The sequence below is a fragment of the Myzus persicae genome, unplaced genomic scaffold (assembly GCF_001856785.1).
Source record: "Myzus persicae strain clone G006 unplaced genomic scaffold, MPER_G0061.0, whole genome shotgun sequence".
Lineage (NCBI taxonomy): Eukaryota > Metazoa > Arthropoda > Insecta > Hemiptera > Aphididae > Myzus > Myzus persicae.
This window is the reverse complement of record NW_019100847.1, coordinates 314,403-341,854: the sequence shown is the minus strand read 5'-3', so window position 1 is coordinate 341,854 and position 27,452 is coordinate 314,403. Positions and strand designations below refer to the sequence as shown.

Here is a 27,452-nt window from a genome sequence, read left to right as displayed (position 1 = left end):
TGAATCACTCGCTTAACATAATACAAATATGAGTGAAATAACAATATTAGCAGTTTTCAATTATCTATTAAATAATGAAGCATTTTAGAAGCTCTTAATCCTGAAAAAATCTAATAATCCTCATATTTAATTGTCTATCAATGTATTATGAGTATTAACCACGTGCTTTATGACTTTATGAATAACGAAATGTTTTAAACTATTTTTCCATACATACTGTGGTCACTATACATCAAACAATTATATCATCAAGTATTGGCATTTTTTATTTAACGACTTTAAATTTTTTATAGTGGAGTAGCGTATTCATCCGGTTCACTTGGACATTTACAATACGATCGTCATCAAATTTTAAAAAACTCGATAGGGGTGGCGTTCAATGACCCCGCCGTCGCGTCGCCAGCCATTTCCCAATGATCGGAAACAGCTGGCAACACATAAACAGACATATACCACTAGCGTGCGCGTGTTCACTCACTTACTCACTTTACATACACACAAGCCCGCGTACTCATGAAATTTTATACTTATCATCTAGGTACGTACAAATATAATATAAATTGTATGTATTTATTCTCCGGGTTGTATTAGATTGTATGAAAAAATAGTTAAATATCTAATTAAACGAAACTGCACTGTCTATATAACACGATAAACATTGGATAATATAACATTATGAAAGAAAGAATGTATCTTAAACAATACTACTTTACTTCAAACTGCTACAAATAATTGTAATGATTAACTATAATCGTATTTTTATTTTTAACTCACTCAAATAATAAAGAATAATAAAATAAAATATGTACATCTAGTTATCTTTAAATATATACTAGTCCTTCAGCATTTAGGTACAAGTAATAATTAGAATACGATAGACGATAATTTTGAGTAGATACCTTCGTTAAAATAGTTAGTTGGCATAGGATTTATGTTGGCAAATTCCCCAAATTCAATCAACAGGTTTCTTAACATATCCGTAAAGGTATATTTCCAGACTTATTTTTTTTTTGTAAATCTTAATCAGGTCATTTCATACAATTTTAGATTATAGTAACGAAAGACATAATTATGCCTAATTATGTAGTGGTAAAAAGATTTTTAAAACCTATCTCAGTGGTAGTGAAATTGCACTAACATCCAAAATGTTAATTTATTATACAACCCTGTGTCCCTGTCAATAAATTTGAAATTATCACAAATTTCAATGTTTCTTATCAATTTAGAAAATTCAGGTAAAATTAACAGCATACAGTTGTACACACACATATTTTTATAGCATGGTCAACATTTAATTTAAGAAATATGATGTGAATTGCAGTGTATTGTGTAGTATGTAAGTACGTTTTAATCAGTTTCTATGCGGACAGTTGGTTATAAACGCATTGAGCATATATATATACCAAAATATGCAGTGAAAGCTAAGAATACAATTTTTCATTAATTAATTAATAGGAGCAAAACTTAAGTATTTGTTAAAAAACAAATATTACATTTTAGACATACCTAATACTATTAGATATATGTTAAACTTTCTTAATATGCTCTGAAAATATATTAATATCTTTAATGGGCTCTTTGTACGTATAAGGTAGAGTACATAATACATAGGTAGTACTGCGCGTAGTAAGTGTGGAGGTGTTTATTTGAGTTAAATCCCAAAACAAACCTTTTTTGTTCACATAAAAAGTAAATCAAATAGTAATAACTTTGAGAATTTATATTATAATAGCGAGGTAAAAGACTCATAAATATATCTCGTGTGGTTATCTCCAGATAACATTGTTTATAACTGTATTTAATTTTATGATTTACAACTTAACGAAATAATAAAGTTTAAAAACTTGAATTGCCAGTACCTAATTGTTATTCAACACATGAATTCTAATTTCTTTTTTTATGCTGAGTACGAAATAAATCTGACGAAAAAATTACATTTAGGTACAAATACCCTGTTTTTTAAAACTTTTCCACAATATGCATGTATTTAAATATTTTTTTGTTACGCACACTAACTATTACTTCATTATATTATTATGTACACTTCTATAATATTATAATACACACCCGTATACAAATAAACAAAAGTAATCTAATATGTTTGTAATTTTCATGATATAATAATTGTCATATTATAATAATAATATAGTGTTATTGACTTTATCAGCTATAATGACATTAAACGCCACCGTGTCCTGTATATTCTGTACAGCATAAATCTTGCAACTCACAAATGTATATTTTCGAACCATTTGTTGGCCACAACAATTTCGATAAAAATACAATATTTAAAACTGTACCTATTGCATAATGATTAATAGGTATTATCCATGGATGATTTACAGTTTGCAACAGTTTACTGCCATTATCGCTGTATTAAGCTATACAACCATATGGGACATGGGTACTTGGCTTTATGTCCTACATTATATCAATAGGCGTTTGTGCACCTCTCACACCGCTACCGTCATCACTACCACCACACCGTTAGCTTCAGTTCAGCCTTCACACAACGTGTGCGCGTTATTTTAACACATATTGGCCCAAAGTACTAAACACATACGACGTAGTTTTTTAGCCTTACGGTAGAATAAGGAAAATAAGGATTTTTGAAGTATCCAAACCACTGACGAAAACGTGGAAAAAAACCCAGTACGAATGACCAAGACCAAGAGCACAACCGTTATTGCTTCAGTGTATTTATATACCTAGACGTTGATATACAACTGTTACGTATAATTTAGCGAATAAAATTAGAAAACAGTGGCCGGACCGAAATATTGCAGACGGTTAACGGAGTATAGATTCAAATGTGGTATAATACAAAAAAATTCACAAGCTCAAATTATGACTTTTAAATTTTGTTTTATAATTACGGCTGCAATTACTTATAAATAATTGCACCGTAAACACCAGCTATGGAAAAAAAAAATAGTAATAATAATTAATAATCCTAAATTTGTTTAAATTTTATAAGACATTGAACCTATAATGTATTTAATATTATAAAATCACTTAAGGTATATGATAAATTACAAGTAAAAAAGTAATAATCGTACTAATTTTTTAAATACACTGTGATTATTATGTACGTCTCTATTATATCCGTACTATTTATAGTCAACCGGTACACGGAGTCAATACATTTTACGTGCCATTTAAAGTCATAACAATGCTCATTTATTAAACGATTTCCTTAGGTATATTTTAATATAGTAATGATAAATATGTGTTTATAGTATACAATTTATAATAAATAATAATATACAATGTATCTACAGAAAAAATTATTAATAAATAATAATTATATCAATTATATATTTATAAATATTAAATACGTTAGCCGTTTAATGGTAATTCGTCGTTCAAATCGTCACGTCAAACACATGAAATCCTCAAGCCAAATTGACAACAATTTTTAATCAACCATTTTTAATTATTTTACATACTACATTTATATTTTATTATTAATTACTTGTAAGTTATTACTCAATTTTTAATATTGGAAAAAATTATACCAAGCATATAATAAAATGAGATTTAAAATAACTAACAATTAAATTACAACGAAGAAAAAAATATTATCAATAAAAAGTCTTATAAAATAGACATTGTAAGTACCTACACAATTTTAACGTTATTACATACTATTTTAGAATTGTCGATATTACGGTATTACGGCTTTGTGAGATGCATCAATACTTTTAATTAATAACTAAATTAATTGGAATAAAGAAAAAAAGACGTAATACATAATTATTTAAAAACAATGAAAATATTTTTTTTAAGATTTAGGTATAGTAATAAATTCAAAACAATATAATACCTACACTATTTATTTACCATTATAACGATGTTCCAATTCAAAACAGCAGACTAAAAAATTGGTTTTCGGGTATAAGGTATTTTCTATATTGATTCTCATAGTAACGTAACATATTAATTATTAATATGTGTTTATGTTATAATACATAATTTGATGAATTATGAATCATATACCTATCAGTACATAATATATAATGTAAAGAACTAAATAAAACAAAACAAAAATTCATATAATAGGCATTTGTTTATCATATCATTGACCTTTTGGCTTTAATGTAAGTATAAGTAATAACTCATAACACAATGGTAATATTGAAAACACTAAGAAATATGTACAGATAGAAATATATAATATGAATGTTATCTGTACCTAAGGAATATGCTAAGCTAACTAGACAATTAGTCTTAAAATTGTAAACAAAATGTAGGTACTTATTATGACTAAATTAATTTTTGAAACAACATAATTGTTATGGCATATTATAGGCGTGACCAAACTGTACAGACTATAAATTTTCTGGTTTTAAGGATATACATTAAATTGTATACATATATTGTACGCGGTATTATGTTGGACATATATGGATTCATATAATGTGACAATTGTCACGTTTATAATTCCCATAAAATGTATCGGCAAAGCTCGAATAACGACGTAGATAACCTTTTGATGAATAACCTATTTTTTTGTTTTTTGAATATATTTTGTGCGCTGACCCCAACTGTCCCTTCTCCATATAAATAAAAAAATCATAATTTGAAAATATTGTGTGGACAGTTAATAGTAAAGAATCCAAATAAAAGAGTGCATTTAGCTAGTTGCTTTACAAGTGCTCAGATAAGATAAAACAAGATGCATGTTTCCGTGACAAATTGTGTATGTCCCAACAAAACTACATTCATAATGACGTATATTTTTTTAATTTATTCTTTCTAGTTTATTAAGGTGATTAATTAATATCAATATATTGTATACATATTCAACATATTATTATGTGCACTAATTAGATCGTATATTGAAAATAAAGAATAAAAAACTCTTTCGCGTACTCAACGTTGTCACTGGTTATTTTATTAATCCTGATATAGATCAAGGGATATTTTCACAGTGGTACGAATTCTAATAACACAATTGGCATTCGACACAATAAATTGGTATCTAATATACAGAGTAATATTTTATACCTACCTACTGATTAAGGAATTTACAAATGTTATTATAATATGCATTTTTTTTGTACCTTCTGGACCGAACTCAACCCCATAACTCGTAGGTTAATATGTACCTCCATTTGGTTGAATTTATGAATTTTAATTGATTCTTTATGAAATCTATTACTGAATAATTTATAATTTATTTTGACAGATCAGTAATAAGTGAATAGTTTAGGAAATTGGAAATGTACCATCACAGTTTCTTTTTCTTTGTAAATAATGTTCAAGATAATGTTTAAAACAATTTAGTCTTAATACATCTGACCAAACTAAATCCCACTTAACACCATATGCTTGTAAATTTAAAAAAAAATAGATTACTGTAAAGACTTAAGGTTGAATCAAAAAGTTACAAATTAAATTGATTGATAATATACCTATCTTGTACTTAGAGTTTTTAAATGTGATAAGATACCAAAAATATTTAGTTTCATTGGCAAGAATACAACAAAATAATATTTGCATTGATTTATTTCAGCGGTAAAAGGAATTCTTCAAATTCATAAAAACATAATATTTATAAATACGCGCAAGCCAAATTTTTAAACGTTGTCATCAAAGATTTGAAAAAAAAAAAATGAGATATTTTACTCCATTACCTATATCAACTATTTACTATTTACTTGTTACTGCAATATTAATAATTATCAGTACTAAAATTAAATTAATGAATTTGAACAACTGTATAAATATATAATTTAAAAAAAAATATCAAATAAAAATATACGTTACCAGAAATTACGATTAAAAAGCATAATATTGATAAGTAAGAAGCTAAGAATTATTTATTATTTGATACGATACAATCTCAAACTTTTGATGTTTATAAAACCGTATTTGAAACTTAGTTTTATTATTAATATATGCTTTTATTAAAACAGTCATATTATTTTAGTTAATTAAATTTCAAACAAATATTCACAACACATACTTGCAGGTTTTTCTTATAAACACTATAAAACTGGTTAACATTGGATGAGTCACGTAGACATCGAGAATGTACCTAAGGATAATCCACATAAGACATAACTTACTGCCTACTTACAACCATTATCCTTAGGGCCCACACGTTTATTGTACAACTACAAGTTGCATACGTCTTTTGTCTAAAAATAGACACTACATAAAGTTTTGAAGTACACATTATTTTCTAAAAAATAACAATCTCTATCGTTTATCAAATGCCAATTTACATCCTTGCAAAAGACGACGGTTATTTTATTGGATGCAATAAAACTCAGCCTCTAAATATCGTTGTTCGAAATACATAAGCGTCTAGTTTAACACATGTTACACATTAAATAGTTTTCTCATTGATTTTAGACATAACAATTTTTAGCTAAAAATAATTAATAGACAATTATAATATGTATCAAAAAATGTTCTCAAATATGTTATCTATGGAAAATAAATAACAACAACATTTTTTCCAATTAAATTAGTATAATCACATGGTTCATAACTTATAAAAAAACAAATTGTTGAACCCACAACTTTTAAGTTTTTTATTTGCGGATTAAAAATACCAAAAAAAACAATGAACAATTAAATAATAAGCAACTATAAAATCAACAATTTTCTTTTACTAAAATGATTGTACTATTAATCATATAAATATAATCACTGTACATTTTAATTGAAATAGTGTGGAATATTAGTGATAAGAATTTTTCATAATATAAATTATATATTTAATTTACCAGAATTCTAGCTGACATTTGATTTTAATTTTTATATATATTTTTTCTGTTGTTGATATTAGTGTTGGACTAAATCCCTAGATTATGTGTTTTTTAGGTGCCGGGGTGATATATTATAATGACTAATTAGTAAGAATAACAAATAATATCATTAATTTACGTTGAATCAAAAATATTAACCATGTATATTTCACATATTTTGGTGATATCAAGTCACATTTAACTGTATTAGTTTTAATGTTTATGAATGAACTTGTATAAAATAGTACTTTTAGTCCCAAGGTCAAATCTCAATGCGTACATCCGTCAACTCGATTAGGTGCGTCAAATCACTGCACAATATTCTACATTATAGTTACTGAATTTAACATCCACATTCCACACGCATAATATCATACCATCATAATATAGTGTGAAAATTGTCATAGGGCCAATAGCTCCGAGAGAATAAAACTGCATTAATTTATATTCTATGATATAAATGACACATACAAAATACAAAATCATGAAGCTCCGAATTATGCATAATAAGTGTTATTGGAGGGGATGTAATTACCTAAAGGTACATTTTTGGATAACATTGAATTGAATCTGGTACATTTCCTTCATCATTTGTCCCACCACTGTTTTTAAACATCAGTACAATCTAATTGTTTATTCGCTTTTATTGGTACACAAAATCACCACAGTTGGGTTATAACGTATGCATCGTCAACATAAAATTACAAGCAATTTGAGTAGACTGCAAAAAATAGGGTGAAAAGTAGATTTAATCCAAATAACCCAAAAATACTTATGAGACTCAATTCAATATTTGGGACATTTTTTACTAATATTGATTACGATACGGGTACCCACGCGATTTAAAAGACGTAAAGATTTGATTTAAGACGCATCATTTGTGGTTTATGAGCACTATATCGCTAGTTTTTAGGGAAAAATTATAATGGACAACTTATTATAAGGATTACCATATAAAAAGCTAAAAGGTAGCATATATAGGTGTTTTACCGTGTATAGGTACTTTACATATTTATCATATTTTTGAGCAAGCGATTTTTCTATAGTTCTAAGGTTTAACCGAGGGTTTGACTGTATATTATTTTTTCAAGTAGGTTCAATGTTCTATATGTTAAACTGCTCCAAAAATGTAAGTATTGAATAGCGGTGTGGGTGCTGTATAATCTTTCAACCAAAATTTCATATAATTAGGGTAACAAGTTAAAATTTCAAAATTACTTATTATGGTGACTATTTATAGCTTAAAAAGAATTAGGTTTTTCGAAAATGTCACCATACCTATATGGAAAATGCTAATAAAAATATTTGGTGAAAATGTCAAGTGTCTACGGTTTTCAGTTTTTGAGTTGCACTAGAAAAATAAAATCGATTTTTTCAAATATTAGTTTCACATAAAATTTCTTTTTTTCTTTTCTTTCACTTTTGTTTTTTGTTTTTCTAGACGCTTTCGAAAACGTCTGGGTATCTTTACTTCTACCTCCTAAACGCACTAACTAGTTTCACTTTTTATCAGAAAATATGATGCTGTCGAAAATTAGAGCATTTTGAATACTCAAAATGTCGATGACAAAAAGACACACGTCATTGTGATATAATAAATTTATCGCTACGCTCAGAATCTAAAAAAATGATTACAAATTCCAATATTATCTATTCATTTTATTTCGTTTTATTCAGAAACCTAGATGAGATGGGTAGATATAAAAAGTTGGCAAAATCTTATAAAAATATAAAAAGTGTGATTTAATTTTTATAATTAGTTAGCTACCTATGCTAATTTTTGAAATGCACTGATTTTCGAAACTATATATTATAAAGGTATCACTTTTATTAACCACAAATCTATATTATCATAATATTCTTAAAATACCAAGATATTTTTATTTAAATTTAAAACTTACATAAATATTTGTAACCTAACTTTATAAACGTATACTCGTATTATAGAAGTAACAAAATTAACTATTAATATAACAAATAGGTCTAGTGTAGTCTACAGTTGTAGATAGCGAGGTAGATAGGTACAATATATCATCAGGCTTTGTGTGCACACGGACAACGCCCGCTGACAAGATATTTTCAACCCTATTCAATATTTTAGTGTCTCCAAACTTAAAAAAATATTAAATTATACCGATCAATTTAATGTTATACTGAATAAACTCTACTCAATGTTGTTCTAATTAAGTGGTCAATGCAATGAATTTTTGTAGGAATTAAATTTATTTATGATTCAAAAAATTTAAAATACTATCAGTATTAACATAATAGTCCTTTGTTCTAGTTTTATTGGTTCCCTTGACGTCCTTGAGAGCCAGCGTAAGCTTCACAAATTCACCATAGTTATTTGTCGATGCCAGTTTTGTGATAATTATGCAATAATAGGTATTAGTATACAAACAGGATTTCACATTATAAAATAATTATTTTTATTTATCCATAAAAAGTATTTTAATTAACCACGATAATACACAATACTTTTTTTCTATCGTTTATAAATATAAATTATAATACCAGGTAGGTAACCCAATAAAGAAGGTATACACATATATTCATCATTAATCGAACCTCTAAAGCTGGTTACACACAGAGCGGTTCGTCCGCACGCGTAATAGTCTAATGGATGTTACAGTATTATATTAATGTATACAGGGTGATTTTTTAAACATACTCATTGCTCACCCCCAATCTTAAAATTCCTGATATTTTTTGTTCTACTTAAGCAGTGTCTTGTAGCGATACAAAATTTTATTTCTCAAATGCTTGTTTGGTAGAAAATGTTTTTGAAAAGTTTCTTGGTTATTAAAATGTTTGTAGTAAGGATAATAGTCGTTAAAACGTTTTTACAAAAATATAAAAGAGATGTAATTTTGGAACTAGAGTTGAGGTATTAATATACTTGGGCCATTTTTACAAATTATTAATGTTGATAGATAAATATTAGTGACTAAAATTTTCAAATCTCCATATCCTCCAAATCTCATAAACTCATTACTATGGACATATTGTTAACCTGAGTTACACAAAGTTATATGACTCAAGAACTACTCATACGAAATTTGATTTAAATACATCAAAATTCTCAGAAAAAAATATCTGATGAATAATTAAAAGTGAAAAAGTGGGTTCCTATTTGAAAAACAGAAGTTTATATGGTCACAGGATCATCTTTAAGTGTTATAAAAAATCTCAAGTATTCGAAAATATGGTCTTCAAGTGTATTTAAATATATAATATAATTAACATATAATTTAACGTAATTTAAGCATACAAATAGGGCGAGTCACAATGTACGTATATTATAACCAACAAGTAATAACTAAAAACTAGTAAAATATAACCAAAAGTTCGTTAATACTAAATAAGATATATAAAATAAAAATCCTTATGAATTATGATTAATGAAATGTGAGTTTTTAAAAATCTACCAATAAAAGGTATGTCCTTGATATAATCGAATTAAAACCTCATTAATTAAAGTAACAGAGAATGGGCGAAACGCGCAAAATACAAATTAAATTGATGTAAGGATTTATAATGGATTCTAATAGCTTACAAACCAATGTACAATATTTTTAAACCTTTCAAGTTTATAATCAATAAAAATCATATTATAAACTTTCTTATAGAATATCGTAACCCTAAACTAAAATCACATGAATAAATATTGTATTGGTTTAGATGTAGATTACTGAATATTATATTTATTTATAGGAAATTTTAAAATTTGAACATTGGAAGATGTATAAATTAATTAAATCGTATACGCGCTAATAGAAAAAAATCTAAGGTAAAGAAAAAAATAGAACACAAGAAAAGGCAGCAAATAAGAAATGTAGACAGTAATGTGATACTAGGAATAACAAGAAGCTTTGGAAATACGTACTACCAGAAGGATATTAATATGGTTTAAGTAGGTAATCAATTTTTCCACTACACAATCCGGAGGTTATAACGGTGGTGCCCACGTATATCGCAGCCTAATAATATAACGTAACCATATTATACATTTAATATGATGAACAAGGTTATGAATTTATGATTATTATACCAATGCAGTTTTACCACGTTCTGACGAAATTTGACGAGCCCATACTCCAGGGAACCAATGTCAAAATAATTTGTGATTCAAATTACGTCCCATGATTAGGCTAAGGGCATTTCAATTCATCCGTTTATGGTATTAATGAGTTTAACTGCTCCACTATATCAATTGGTGAAATTTTAGAAGGTCGTCGATCTGAAATATTTTATTTAAAACTTTTGGATAGTCTAGGGTCGAATAATACTCCATTAAATTCCAGTTTTTCTACTGTAATAATATGAAATTGGTCATGGATAGTTTCTGTAAAGGACAAAGGTACAGTATAGGCATCGATATTAACCACACAAAATATAATATGTACAAACTTCATTGTTAGTTGTTTTTTTACATATACCTAAACACATGACAAGACATTTTGAAATCGAATGGAATAGATCGTGGAATTGTTCATGATATAAAGTATAAATCTTCCAATAAGTACAGGTATATGAGAAAATATGACGTATTTTGTATCATAAGTTTTTCACACAATTATGTAGATATTATTATTTTCGAAATTAGTAGTTACCTGATTCAAAAGTAAGTGAATATACCAGACTAACCGAGTATCTTATGATAGCTTAATGGCGAGATGGAAATTGTTTTTTGATGCTTAAGCATAAATGGAATTATTTTGAAATGGTCGGTAAATTTGTAAGTATAGGTACGTTATTTGTTGAATATAAATAATAATTATTAGTAATGTAACTCAAATTGGAAGAATAATTTGAATTATCTCCGTGGTATATAATCGCTAATCGCATATGGTTCACAGTTTGTTATTTAAAAAAAGTATTACCTACTTAGGCGCCCAATTAAACATATTTTAGAGTGAAAAAAATCGAACACGACAATTACTGAGTTAAATTATAAAAGAAAATTATAATTTATAAACTGCAGTCTTCGGCATTTAATTAACTATGGCTGTATGAGCATGTTATGACATTTGAACACGCTTCTAAAAAATGTCCGTAATAATTTCTCATTTAGTAGCATTTGAATATGTAAAATTAATTAACTTTTGCAATTCCGGTACCAAAAAGCAAATGGTACCACACATAAAACCAAGGTCAAATACATAAAATATATAAACCAATGAAGTATTATTAATAATGGACAAGTTACGTATGTAAAGCGGTGTCCACCAATTTTATGAAAATTAAAACTTCTAGCCAACAAACAATTAGTAATTACAACGACCGTAATAATATAACGTAAATATAACATTATTAATATAATTGGTAATAAAATATTTGACGTTTAATTTCAGGAAATAAATTGTACAGAATGGAAACCAATTTAAAATTTAAAATAAATTATTTATCGCTTATATAAATGTGCTGAGGATAACATTGATTGAAGAAAAATATATTCCACTTTTATTATAATGCTAGAAAAAATATTTTCTAATTACCTATGTAATATTTTTAAAACAATAAAACTCCAGATTATCAATCCATATTACAATTTACAACTGTATGTTTAAAATTGAATGTACGAGTAAAATATGTATGTAGGTAATAGGTATCTTGAAGTATGTTTTTCTTCAATATTTTATCCTATTTTGTGCTAATAGTAAATACTGTACCTATATATATATATATTTTAATAATTATGTGTATTTGGCAAATTTTATTATAACTCCATCGTTTATATTTCAGTTAACTGTTGTTATAAAAATACAAGAATTGAATAACCCGATGTCCCGATCATATTGTACAAATGATTTATTAATTTATTTTCCTTTTAATTATATTCAATTTAAAAACATTTCATAGCACCTAACCTTGATAGTAAAAGAACATTAATTGATAGATAAAAAGAAATTGTTTAATTAAAAATTATAAATGTTGGTATAACAGTTTTATATAAGTATTATATTTTTCACATAATTTTTCACAATGTTTTGCAAGAGGTTTCGTATATTTAAGAATTAAACTGACGTCGGTTATATAAGATAAAATAAATATTATTAAGACAAAATTCTGGCTAAATATGCGAAAGTTTGCCAATTTAAACTAAGTTAGTTCTGTTAATACAATTTTTAACAGTTTTAACTTGTTAATTAAAACAAAACATACATTATCGAAATAAATATTATATTGAATAAAATATAAGTATTAGAGTACTGACCACACAACTGCCATTTTAGATTTCTGCGAGGCAGTCATACATTATAATTAGATATCTAATATCTATATATTATATTTTTCGAACATATATACCTAATAAAACTTCAGAGCGGATCAATACAGATAAATGATTATATATTTTAACAACTTTTAAGTAAATTATACTACCTACATATTACAAGACATATTATTATATAAGTAAAAGCAATTAATTTTTAATTTATGATAAAAAAACAAGTTTTTTCAGCTAATTCCTATATTCAATAAGATTTGTAACAGCAATGTACCTACAAACAGGTAAAAATAAAATACTTAAGGCATATTTGATATTTTGCCGTTTCGAACGATATAACTTAATAGCTTGACCAGACAACAGTATCGTCTTGTCAATCTTGAATGCCAAATGCCGGGCATTAAAAATAGTTGTTTTCGCCTAAATTAATGGATCGTAATAGGGAATGCAATGCGCGAACGCCAACGAGAGTAGTAGTGAAGAAGGGATAGAGGGTTGGCCATCAACCAAAAATATTTTATAAAATATAAGCTACAAATGAATTTTTTGTTATTAAATTCAAATAATTCAAATATTCTACGACATTATTAGCGAAATTACAATAGAAATATTGGTAATAGGTAGTTAAACGGTTAGTTAACTTATAATAAACCCAATTTTTAAGTATGATATATCAGTTACAACATTTTATTGATACAGTATTTAAACTTCAAAGAAAAGAGAATCACTTACACACTTACACTTACTAACATCAATTGTAGAAACGAATTGATAACACGCACAACTTATGCAGCATTGTGCTGGCCGACACAGCACAATTTGAACTATCCAAAGCCTATCATTTGTCAAGTAACTCAAAATTTTAAAAGGAGCTTAAGTCTCTCGGTAAAATAAGATTAACAGATTTGCAACAACCGTATAACGATTTTCTTAATATGTATCGATAATAATAGGCGCAGTGAGAACGTGTGCATAGAAAAAAACCTTCACAAGACACGTCAAGATTTTAGAAACTACACTTTATTTTAAATAGATACCTATTTAAAGATCTCCCAATGAAGCCGTTTGCATATGAACAAAGTGTATTAAATAATGGACCAGTAAAACGAATCAATAATAGGCTCAGGACTTTGTACAACACAGGTATACGTAATTTAAATTTAACAAAATATACAACATAAATACTTGCAAAATCAAATTTATAAATCCAAATGTTCTAAGAATTTGCTTACCTAAAATACAACTTGAACTAAACAGTTATTTATTCAGGCATTCTTTTTTTTTAAATATAAAGAATAAATGAACATAATAGTACCTATCTAAAACCAAGTTATATAATTTCTAAGAACGCAAGAAAGTTACGAATGTAGATATAATGTATTGATTTTGTACAAGTGCTTTACTTAGCCGAGTACACGTATAATATCTTACAAGTTACAATGTACAAGAATTTAGGAAAATGTAGGAAGAAGAATATGTTTATTACAGTAGAAGTACCTAAATACGCTGATGTTCAAGTTCATAGTTTAAAATGGTTGTTTAAAACCGTTTAAAACTAGGACTAGAACTTTAAATTTTAATGTTCTTAGAAATCGTTTCTATTTAGCGAAAAAAAAGCATCTATGTACCTTACTAATCGACCTTTACATAGATCTCTTTTTAAGAAAAACAAATAATGCAAGAAAGAGAATAATAATGCGCATGAAATGTATTTCAAATGTTTGGTTAAAACTAAGCAATATACATTTTTAAATATTTTTTTTTCTTTAGTCTTATAAGTCAAGGGCATAAGGCATAATACCCACTATATTACTGATAATATTGATAATGCAGTGATGATTACCCACCTGTCCCACCTAAAGACGTTTAATCTTAGGACAAAGTTCACTTTGCAAACAACCAGATTCTAAAATTAAATATAAATGTCAATAAATGAATTAGTTTCTTGAGGTAGACCTTACAACAGATAATTATACCCAGAATAATACCTATAAATTATAATCTATATATAAAATGAATAAGTAGAAAATCATTCTTTCAATATCACACATACATAAATTAATGCATTTCAAATATATATTTAGTTATCGGACGTGTATTTAAAATCTAGTCGAACGTTATATTTAGATATATTGTATGTACCATCTATTTTAACATATAACTGCAATAAGTGCATAGTCCTTTGACAGGTTGTTCTTTGGAGTTTAGACCTGCCATCAAGACTTATTGATAGTAAGTTTGATTTTATATTATGATGATTTGAATAATGAATACGTATGACAAATTCAACATATCTCCTTATTTTTCGTCACATAGGAGGGTAAGGTTAGGTATCTACATAACGTACATAAGATTATGATTTTAAATTTATAACTTTAATTTGTTTGAAATGTCAATAAGTAGGTACCGACTTATTCATTTGAGAGTATAATAAAATAAAGGGTTTAACGTATATGTATAAATAACCCGTACGAACTAATTCCTGTGTTTTAAAATAAACCCATAGGCTAGAATTAACAATATAGGTAGGTACCAAACTTCTTTTATCCACGTTCTACGACTATACTTTGATAACAATAAACTATCACACAAAATGAATACATTTTCAACAGTTAGTTGGTTAATAAATTGGTAATAAGATAATAGTATTTGGTATAGGCACAAACCAGTAGTTAATATTTAATTATTACAAAGGGTAAAAATGTTCAGTTATTTTTTTATATCAAGGTCTAGGTCAATTATTTATTGAATTAAGTAAATGTCTAAACATAAACAAATACAGGCAATTGTCATATTTTAATATTTTTTACATAACTTAATATGTTATTAATTTATACATATTAATTGTATTTAAATCTGTATTTTAGTCATCACTTGTGCCTACCTACTTATTATAAATGCTGTATAAATGAATTTAAACTACCTATCTTAAGCGTAGTTCGTGCCTATTTCAATAAACATTATAGGTAGGTACTACTCATTTATACACTTCATGCCAGCATGCATAATTTTATTAAATTCAAATAAGTACTTGGTCTGTAAACTAACTTAACAAGAAAGAAAAGTATTTACAATAATTTGTATGGAGTATGGACTCATTTTTTACTTTAAGATAACAATGTCTCAATGACAATATTTTTATTAAAATAACTACCTACAACACACCTTAAAAACGATTGTTCTTGTGCAAAAGTATCATATTAACTCTAAGAGTTTAAATAACTTGTTAATTAGACCGAAATACCACATAAAACATTCACATATACATTATTCATAGGTACTGGGTTACCGAGTATGAGACTAATATAAGTAGGTATCAAGTATCGTAAAATAAAAATAAGGATACAAATAATATTCAAGCGATTGTAGACGGTACTACTAGAAGATTTGTATGGAAATTTATCATTCTCATAGCATCTAAGGTGTACCTATACACTTAATTTTAAATTTACAACGATTTTAGTATTGGAGGTAACTCAGATCGTTTACTAGGAAGTGTGTTTTTAATGACAAATAAGTGCTTTAATTTCATACTTAGAAACAGTACATGAACTGTGGAGGAGATGAATTCAGGTGAGCACATTTTTTTGGGAGCATCCGAGTTGGGTCACAAGTACTAGGGGCTTATAGTAGTTACTACACTCGTTGGGTACCGGATTAAATGAGGTTCTGTACTAGTTCAGTCTTGGACTTTTTCAAGTAGTTACTGCACTAGTTGGGTCCCTAATATTTTTTAGTGAATACTACACCTTCCCATTCAAATAGTCTCGGGAGTCTATTTAAACCGACGATGAGGTTAAATTAAAATGTCTTTTACAGTTTCTTTACAAGTAAACATATAAATTATTAGAATTTTACTAATTACTACGATATAATAGAAATATAGGTAAAATATCAAGTATTAATGTCGTATACATTTAACCAACACAAAAGTGATTTTTTTAACCAATATTTTATTTGTATTTATATTATATAATAATAAGTATATTTTGTACATCTTTGATTTTTAAAATAAACAATGTTTCGACAGCGGACCGGATAGCAAGAAGATAGTTTGTCTGCACTAGAGAGAAAATAATATTATGTACAGTCACACGGGGCAATCTAACCAACAACGACGTGGTTCGGCGAGACAATAGTCGACAATCATTATCGTCGGGTCAATAATCAATATTATAATATCCATATTGATATATTATCATAAAGGTACGGTTTATTATTTTATTTATACGAAAATAATGACACAATGTGTCGGCAATTATATAATAGTGCGTAATGACAATATAATTTAGTCGTGGGCGGACGTCGCTGTCTAAGTAGTAAGTGGTAGTCAGTGGCGGTGGAAGTGGTGGTGGAAGTGGCGACGGCGGCGGCGGCGGCAGTTGGGCACGGTTCGATTTGGAACGCATGTTTAAAAAAAACCGGCTTATCACGCAATCGCTTATCACCGATTTACAGCAATGATCGACGGCCGACGACTACAACCTATTATAGCAGCTCATTGGAGATGGTAATTACCATTTACCGGCGACAGTAGTGACCGTTTGGACGACCGTTCGATTAAAATTAAAATAACAACAATTCATAGTCCAGACATTACTACGTCAACCCCCCTTGTCACCAACCCAAGAACGACCAGACGATATCACCGATCGCCAACAACTTTGGTTCCAATACTTCAACCGCTCAAACAAAATATTAAGTAAAGCACTCACCACTTCACGTCTCTTAAGCCACCGACCACAGGGACTTTCCTCCAGGATTTCACTCTCCTCTTCGGAATCGTCGCCGCTCTCCAGCGAAGTCTTCTTGACCGCGACGGATGTGGCTGCTGCTACCACGGCGGCCGTCGGGTCCGGTCCGCGGCCACTGGCCGGCATCGCTCGGCGAGCTCAATCTGCCGCCGCGACAGCGACTGCTGTTCTCGCTCCTCGCACAGTAACAGTCGCACTCGGACGGATACCGCGGTTTGACGGCGGCATTACCGTTGTTCGGTAGACACTCGATCGATACGTGCCCAAGATGTGAAGTGCGATGGGCAATACGCGCTACGCCGACGTCGCGATTTCGGCACTCTTTCAACGTCCGAGGAGGGATTTTCCTAGGGTTTTACCGCGAAGGGGGGCCGCACCGACCGTCCGACAGCATTGTATTTTCGCCACGAATGTGTGTTCGAAACCGCAACAACAAAATAGGGAGGGATACGAAATATGTGAATTTCGTCGTCGCGCACTGGGTAAACGAACTCACGCACACTCGAGCGACATAAAATAATAATAATAATAATAATAAAAACTATATTACAGATAGTACACGACTTTAACGCGAGTACGCGCGCGCGCAAAACGAACAGACGACCAGCAGGCGCGCGCACACACTCGGACGACGGCGTGCAGTATAATATACGTATATCTATCCGATTTAAAACTTTAAAACAGGCGAGCGCGCGCGCACAAAAACGCAAACGCGGTGTGGCGTGCGAATTTACAATGAGAACGGGTCGGCCGCAAATGTTCTACTGACGGTGTTCCGGGGACGTCGGGACAGCCAGCGGAAAAACGCGATTGCGAGACGGCCGAGACTGTCGCTGCCTCTGCTGCCGCTACTAGGCATTGGTTGCGGCGGCGGCGGCGGTGCCGGCGACAACGGCCGAACGACGGACGACCGAACGCGAAACGGCCCTCGCCCCTCCACCCGCCGAGCGGTTTCGACGACGACGTAATCACGCCGTCGCCGTGTGGGCGTTCGCCGTGCAGATAACGATTATCGTCATCGCCGCCACGCCGCACCATGGGAGGTCCTTATCACAATATTATTTGAATTTCAAGCATATACTATAAATGATTGCACGGTGGCCTATATCGGAACACAGGGCACAGAGTGTATTCAGCGGCGTCAAATATTCTTATCAAATCTGAAATAAGTCACGTCCTTCTAGCGCCCTCTATACTACAACACATCTAACCTCATAGATAATGATATTATTTCTTTATTATCGAATACCACTATTACGGTTGTAAAGATAAATCCGTGACCACTATGAAGCGTTAGTATGACGTGACTTTTTTGTATGTTTACTTAATACTTGTGTATAATAATATAATATTATGTGACTTTATAAGAGCCTTTGGCTCCTTTATATTAAATTATTGCAACCACTTCAGTTTCAATGTCCTTAATTTCAAGTTAGCTTGTTTATCACCGCCAACCATTATCAGCTGCTGTGTACCGCTTGAAGTGCGCGTAGCTCTGCAGACACATTCGATATCCGAACGAAGCAAGTTTACGCGCACAGATGGCGCCAGACATTTCACGGCAACGCGTTGGCTGACCTAAAAGTGTATTTTTATAACATTTCTTCTTTTTTTTATTATACCTCTTTTTTAACATTATGGTTCATGTAGGTACTTATGATTTTAAACTTCCTAAGATTTATTACATTAATTTATCTGAACTCGGATACCGGATAGCTTGTCGGAAAATCTTATTAACTAACTGTTTGGAAACTTGCCCGGAAGTCGAAACCGTACACGAACACAGTTTCTTCATAATTCTCACAATGTCAAATAATTATTTTTAATAATATAATTCTCCTGTGTACGTCACTGAACTCTTCCTAAACGACTGGACCGATTTTAAAGACATTTTTGTGTGTTTGAGTGGGCCCCTGCATGGTTTAGATTCACTATTGGACCCGGAGAGATGCTCACATACAAGGATTTTAAGATTTACAATGGAAAACGAAAATTTGATTTTTGTAAATGGTTTCAAATAAACTATGAAGAAATTATGTCTTAAAACAAATATTAGGGTTGAGTAGCTTATAGAAGTACTCAACAACTACTTGACGGATTGTGTGAACATTTCAAATGGTTCTGGGAGATATCGGGAAAGTTTAGAGAATAGTTTTAATAGTTAAACAGGTGAATTGTCCACCACAGTCGTATTTGTTCACAAAGAGGTACATCGACGAACTTTTTTCTGTGGACTGAGATACACAAAAATCAAAATAAAGATACATCTATTATATAAAGTGCTTATATTTTTTCTTTTTTTCAAGGGCAAAGTCGGGTTATACAGTTAAAAATGAATGAAAGTTTCAAGAAAAGAGTATATCAATAGATTATCAATATCTTTGAGACTTGGAGGGTGTTTATAGCTTATTTTTTCAATTCTTATAGCCTATCAGTAGTTGAAGGGTAGCTCACAGATGACTTTTTTTTCAGCTTTCGAAAAAAATATTTTTGTTTATCTAAATGATTGCCATTGGTTACGTCATATTATATTATTATTTATTTATTTATTCATTTTATTTTAAATTTCATCGGACCATAAGAGATAAGTACAATATAATATGTATATTAGTACAAATATGACAGTAGGTAATACAATTGATATTAATAATAATACAATGATACAATAATTTAAAATTTAAAATTTAAATACATTAAATACAAAAAATTCTATACACATTATCACTAAAAGATTGCAAGGAATAGTAAAGTTAAATAAATAGAATTTTGTATTTTAATATTATACAATTATAATATATTAGAATTTTAATAATAGCATAATAGATTACATTTTTTACAAATACATTTATTAAAAATGCAAATATTTGGCCCATGCAAGGTCAGGCGGAACAGGTTAGGTTAGGTTAGCCTATTATAATATAGAACATAAAAACGATTTATCGTTTGATTAGTTTCAATTTGTCTACAATGAAAACTATTTAAAAGGTTAATTGTAGCTTCAGGTACGCACTTAGTTGGGGTAATTTTAAACTATTATTCGCAGGACGTGCTATAGAAATTAAACATTAATAATGTTCCCAAGTGTTTTGCAAATGTGTACTATTGCGTAGTTATACTACCCGCAAACTATACATGTCATATTATGTACGTACATGCAGTAATTATTTACAAATACTAGAAAGACGGATGTAACCAATGGCTCTCATCCTTTTTATGGCTCACACTCTCTCTCATTTTTTTATTGGCGATAACGCGAGGGCAATTTAAGTGCTCGGTTGACAACAAAAAAATAATCTTCACTTCCATTATTGAAAAACATGAAATGGTTGGTGCATTAATTTTATATAAATTGAGCGTAGGTTAGGTTAGAAATTATGGGCTGTTACAAATTAATACATTTCGCATTAAAAAAACTGTTCAAGTTCATTGTTCATGTATTTACTATTTAGTAATTTATTAAACTGAAAAAATGTTTGTTAATAGATTATTAGAATAAATGACCCAAACGCAGATAAATGAAATATGTTATTTAGATTTAGTTTCTGAATCATTTATAGTTATAACTATATAAGTAATGTATTGATTTAATATTAATATTTTTATAGTGCTTTAATTTATTTTGGAATAATGAATGTGATGAAACTCGGATTATAAAACGAGCGAAATGATTTACCAATTTACCACCCCATTGAATATGCTTTGTGTGCTTGTGTGACTTACGAGTCATAAAAAATATCATTACAAATTTTAAATAATTTTACCATATTTTGTGTGACTATAATTATTAATCATAAAATAAAACTTAAGAATAAATTATATAACACGTGTTACTAGTAATCGCGTAAAAGGACCTCATCAATATTATATAGTATGTACCTACGAGGTTGCAACTGTAGTATCTTCATTGTATAATATCTGACCGAGGTTGTGTGACCTTTTTACAATTATTATTAATAAATAATATATGCTTTTTAATTTTTTTAGTATTAAAGTTAATACACGTCTCAAACGGTTTCCAATATTTCGTTATTGTTGATATAACAAGAACATACTTCATAAGTGAAAAAAATAATATTTAAATTATATAATAATAATACGAGTATATGCGTAAACGTCTTATGTTTATTCTAATGTATATTAATTCATACTTATATAATTGATGATAATTGTTAAAACTAAAACCAATAGGCTGTGGGGAAGTTTATGACATACCAATGAGTGTATCCTATTATGGTAAACAGAGTGATCTAGCTCGTGACTCACTACAATAATTAAATTTGTATGAAATTTCAATGTGAAAACAAATTGTTATTAATTATCTATATTTCCATATCAATTTGTTGTTATAAACATTTGAGTTTTCAAGTTATAATAAATAATGACGTGACTGCTTATTTAAGATAAAACTTGAATTAATTTTCTCAAGTAGGTAAACTAAGAACTGTAAAACGTTTGCTTTTTTATGTTAACAAAATACAGTACCTATATTTAAGTGTTTGACTTAATTTTTATTTAAAATTGCGATACTGAATAAACATTAAAAAAACACACATATAGGTACTACCTATAATTGTTATATCTATTTTGCATACCCCGAATACCTACTGAATACTGAATTAACAACGATCACATTTTTCAAATCACACCAGCTATAATGGATATACACACGAACGAAAAATGAAGGAAAGCGAGTGTGCTGCTATACGAAGCCTGCAGTACCTCGTTGTTCCGGAACTTGTTCAGCCGATGCTGGGATATGTTGGTATTTATTTTTTCAGTTTTTGATTTAAATCTCGGATTTTGGTATTTATTTTTCCAATTTCGGTTTTTAACGGTGTTAACTAACCAGTGGCTTATTTAGGATTTTGATACATTGAGGACACGTTTTTTTTAATGCCTTCTTCACTGTTTCTGACTTCTGTTCTAATGGCCGGCGTGACGTAAAACTATGCCTCGTCACATTGCTTCACCTTTTCTGTTGCCTGCTTCTGCGTTGAGACCACGTCGTCTCTTATCAACTCAACCGGTCCAGTACTGGAATCTTCGTCCAGTTGAGTGATGATCGTTGACTTGTCGCCACCAGCGACCTTTCGTCTCATAACTGAGAAATACCGCTAAATCTTTGATGGATGTGTCCTCGTAATAGTTGACGAATACGAGTGGTTATATGTTTCCATTGTTTCATATTCGATTTGATATTGTTCATGATGTCCTTAATAATATTGTTGTTTCTACTTGGAGTGTGATTCAGCCATATTATTTTTTGCAGGTAGATATAACAGTCAAAATAATATGCAAGTGAGCCGATTCTGAATTTCATCCCAGACCGTCGCCAATAATTTAAAACAAAACATCGTTTATTACTTGCCGGCGAGTACAGCTGCATCATATTATTAATCGGAAAGCATCAGCTGGATTTCAGGCTCGTTTATTTTTCCAAACACCTCTATTATTATTTATTATTATTGATATACTAACTATACTGTCTATACGTCTTATGCAGAGGCATATTGTTATATTGTATTATTAATTATAATATTTTAACTAGATTTTATATTTATTGATTTCCATCGATAAATGTATATGTATAATGTATATGTATATTGTATATGTATTCTGTTGTAATCGTTTTATATTTGTACACAGGCGTAGTCTTTTAGATTCCGATTGGAGTGATCTATGCGTGTTTGTATGTGTTAATCGGGTATATGTGTGTGTACAGAGCCGTGTCAAGCTATTCAGCGCCCCGGGGCAAAATTTTTTCGCGCCCCTTCCCTACAATTTAACTATTAATCGTTTTCTTATCATATAAATCTCCATATTATCAAATACCACGAAAAACTAACTACAATATAATATACAATATTTAATATATATTTTTAGTTTATTTTAACTAAAAATATTGATAACAAATTAATCATTAATAATTAATTAATATATAAAAATACCAAACAATATTTTACAATTTTTTTCATGCTTTATCTTTGGCAAATCTCTTGACTAAAGTACTCCAATCAATACTCTTTACAACTTTAGACTCCATGCACAATAATGATAAATATGATGTTTTTTCATTAGCTAATGATGAACGGAGATATGTTTTTACTCTTTTCAAAACAGAAAATGAGCGTTCACCACTGGCATTTGAACAAGGCATGCATGATGCATGTAAATATTTTAAGGGCAATTTCTATCGATGGAAATGTAGAACTTATATTATATTTTATTAATGCTTTCAATAAAGCGTGAAAAGAATTTTTTTGACTTTCTGGCATACACAAAACCATTTGTTTAAACTGTAATAATTCTTCAACAAATTCAATATCTAAGTCATCTTCGTATATATTTACTAAATTTTCAGCTCTTAATTTAAGCTCAGTTTGGTCTATGTCTTCTAAATGTAAGAAAATCCAAATTTTTCATTGAATTCATTGTACGCTTCTTTTCGTTTATTTAAATTACTGATTAAACCATCAATGATAGGAAAAAATGTTTTAATTTTCATGTTTTCTTTTTCTGAAAACATAATATCTTCCGAACCTCCTTCATCAAAAAATACAGCCCTTTTTTTTGTCTTTTCAAATCATTGGGAAACAAATCTATTTCACAAATACTTATAGCTTCATTTAATATAGTTTCAAAATTATTTCTTAATTCACAAATATATAATTCAAGTGATGTGTATAATTTTACCACCGATGATAAATCCATATCAACACATTGTAAACTTTTGCTGGTCATGTTGAATCTTTCTAATATAGGTGTCCACAAGACTAACATGAATGTAAATTCTAGGTTTTTCATTTTTTTGAATAGAGCTAATGCTTCATGTCTTGTAGCAGGCCTCTGACTTACATCTTCTGATATATTTTGTAATGCAACAACAATCTTTTTATGACCATTTTTTATTGACTTGCAAACAAAATATCTTGATGACCATCTTGTAGGACACACATTTTTAAGCAATGTTGAATTAGGAATAGAATTAAGTTCATTTTCTAAGATCTTCCAACGTGATGTAGAACCAGAAAAAAAAGTATACAAACCTTGAGTGATCATAAAAAACCGATTACCTACACTAGTCTCTTCAGCTGCAAATGTACCAACTAAATTCAGTGAGTGCGCCGAACAAGGCACAAATTCAGCAGTAGAAGAGCTTTTTTTTTATACGGGATTGTAATCCATTATAAATTCCAGACATATTTTGAGCATTGTCATAACTTTGTCCTCTACAGTTTTTCATGTCAATCCCAAGATCAGAAAAAAAGTGAGCCAATTCCATATCTTTTGCCTTATGACCAACCGAAGGTAAAAATCCCAAAAAACGTTCAACAGGTGAACCGTCTGGTAGAATATATCTTATTGCAACTGTAAGTTGATCAACTTTTGATATATCAGGTGTAGAGTCTATGATAATTGAGAAATATTTAGAAGTTATAGTTTCCTGCACAATATTTTCTAAAACAGTTTTAGTCATGGGACTATGGGAGGTTAGACATGTAGTATATTAAGCTCAAATAAAGGCGCCCCATTGTTTTTACAAAACTACGGCGCCCGGGGGCAATTGCCCCCTTTGCCGCCCCCCCCTTAACACGGCTCTGTGTGTGTATAAGTGTAAACACAAAGTGTTTTAAAGTAGGAAAAATGCTTTGAATTTATACATTGAGGGTGATTTCTAATTGGCAATTGGATCTATTTGGAACTTTTGAAGGGGGAAATTGAAAATAAAAGTTTTTTTCCTAATAATTAGGAAAAATGACAAAATGACTAAAAATTTTTTTATTGGCATCTCCGATGCATGGTTTAATTTTCAAACTGCTCTTATAGTCATTTTACATTTTCGATTTTTTTTCTTATATTCAATAAATAATTTTTTCTTGGTAAAAATGTTTAAATAATTTACTTCACCTACTTCAGCAATGTCTTAACAACTCAAAAGTATGCTGTAGTCGAATGATGTCTTATTTTTTCAATGTTAAGCTTATCATATATAAGTTAGTTTTTTCTGATTTTCTTTATAAGCTATGGACATTGAATTTGCAATTAAATTAATGTTTGTAATTTTTTTTGCGAATAACAAACCCTTAAAATTACAATAATTTGTTGTAATACTGCAGCGTATAGTAAACTAGTTCGTACTAAAGTCGGTTGAAGTTATATTTCTAAAGTTATATTATTTTATCTATACAATATTGTAAAATCGTTAAGATAATTTTTACATGTTGTCATTAATTGTACAGTGACTGTTTTATCCATCGCTAATCGTGTTTAATCGCATTAATTCTCGAGTATTTCCAAGCAAATGAAGCATGTGTACATGCATAGAATTCAAAAATCTAGACTACTGTTTGAAATTTAAATAAAATCACATTTGTTAGTTACAATTGGGTATTTGATTGTATTAAACTACGATGCGCTGGTGCCGCAACTTATAACGCATGTAAACCAATACTTTAAAAATTCATTTTGGAATTTTTTTAACTAAATTCTGAAGTATAGTAATCTTATGTTCCTTTAACTATCTAAAATAACATTATTTGATATTATAATTTTAGATTTGAAGTTCATACATACTTACTTGAAATTTGATTTGCCTTTTGAAAAAAATAAAATATGCCTCTATATAATAGGTACCAGTATTTACCAGCACTTTCTTTGTACAGTTTTACCACTCAAAACGAAACAGATATCAATTTTTTTTTAAATATTTGAATTGTAACTGAAACCAAAAAAAATCATAAAGCTCTGAAGCCCTATCGTTCTGGCCTGAACTAGATATTACATTTTGAGTTTTTTACTACATAGAATTTATAATGCTCGTGGTTATTATTTGTCCCTATTTTTGACTTAATAATTTGAGTATCTATAATTAAAATAATATTTGAACTGTATAACAAGAATTTGAATGTTAGTAAATATAGTTTTAGTTTAATTTGTAATTTGAACACTATTCTTCGACATTTACAATGTATTTGATAGACGTTGAAATAATCATAATATTAAAAATATAATCAAAACAAAACTTTTAACATTTCTATACAACACAACATATATAAATACTGTCCTTATAAATACTGAAGTTTACAGACATGTACAGTATTATTTGAAAAAGATTTATTTATAATTTATTAAAGACAATAAAATATTTAATATTTATTATATACAATATACATTATACATCTAACATAAGTTTATATATATAATACACTATATAGAATTTTCTTTCTTTCAATAAACTGCAGAATAATTTTGAATTTTAATACTTATAAAAATAATACAGGTTTATCTATTTTTTTATAGCTAGATATGTAATATTATATAATATGCATACATAAAATACAATACTATCTAGAAAATCTTGATTTTTTTATGAACGTTTGAAATTTGAACAACTGTGAATTTGTTTAACCTTGTCCAATATAATTTGCGATTTCGGGTAATAACGCCAACCACTTATAAATTTATACAAGATTATAATTTATTCATATGGTCTAGGTACAGAAAATTTATTTAAAAAAAAAATTGTCCTAGAGAATTAGAGTAATTATTCCCCCTTCCCTCATACATCTCAATCACAAAATCAATAAACAAATATAGACATCCTGTAGAATCGTTTTGTTAATGCGATATTAGGTACCTATATAATTGCAATACGTCTATATCGTATCAAGACAATAATACAAACAATGCTTCAAAAAGTGCTTCAGA

At 29.2% G+C, this 27,452-nt stretch overlaps 2 protein-coding genes across 2 annotated transcripts in view; both read right to left on the bottom strand.

Annotated features, from left to right (window-relative positions):
* LOC111026409 (nuclear receptor-binding protein homolog) overlaps positions 1-18,592 on the bottom strand; it is a 49,101-nt gene extending 30,509 nt beyond the window's left edge. The window contains exon 1 of the mRNA XM_022304483.1: positions 17,706-18,592. Within this exon, the coding sequence (XP_022160175.1) occupies positions 17,706-17,870 (165 nt within the window). The 5' untranslated portion in view covers positions 17,871-18,592. The remainder of the gene's footprint in view (positions 1-17,705) is intronic.
* A 5,123-nt stretch (positions 18,593-23,715) lies between these two features.
* LOC111026436 (zinc finger MYM-type protein 1-like) lies at positions 23,716-25,221 on the bottom strand. Its single transcript, XM_022304533.1, has 3 exons — positions 24,915-25,221; positions 24,438-24,835; positions 23,716-23,934 (listed from the first exon to the last, which is right to left on the bottom strand). Exons 1-3 carry the CDS (start codon positions 25,219-25,221, stop codon positions 23,716-23,718), a joined length of 924 nt encoding a protein of 307 aa, XP_022160225.1.
* Positions 25,222-27,452: the final 2,231 nt, after the last annotated feature.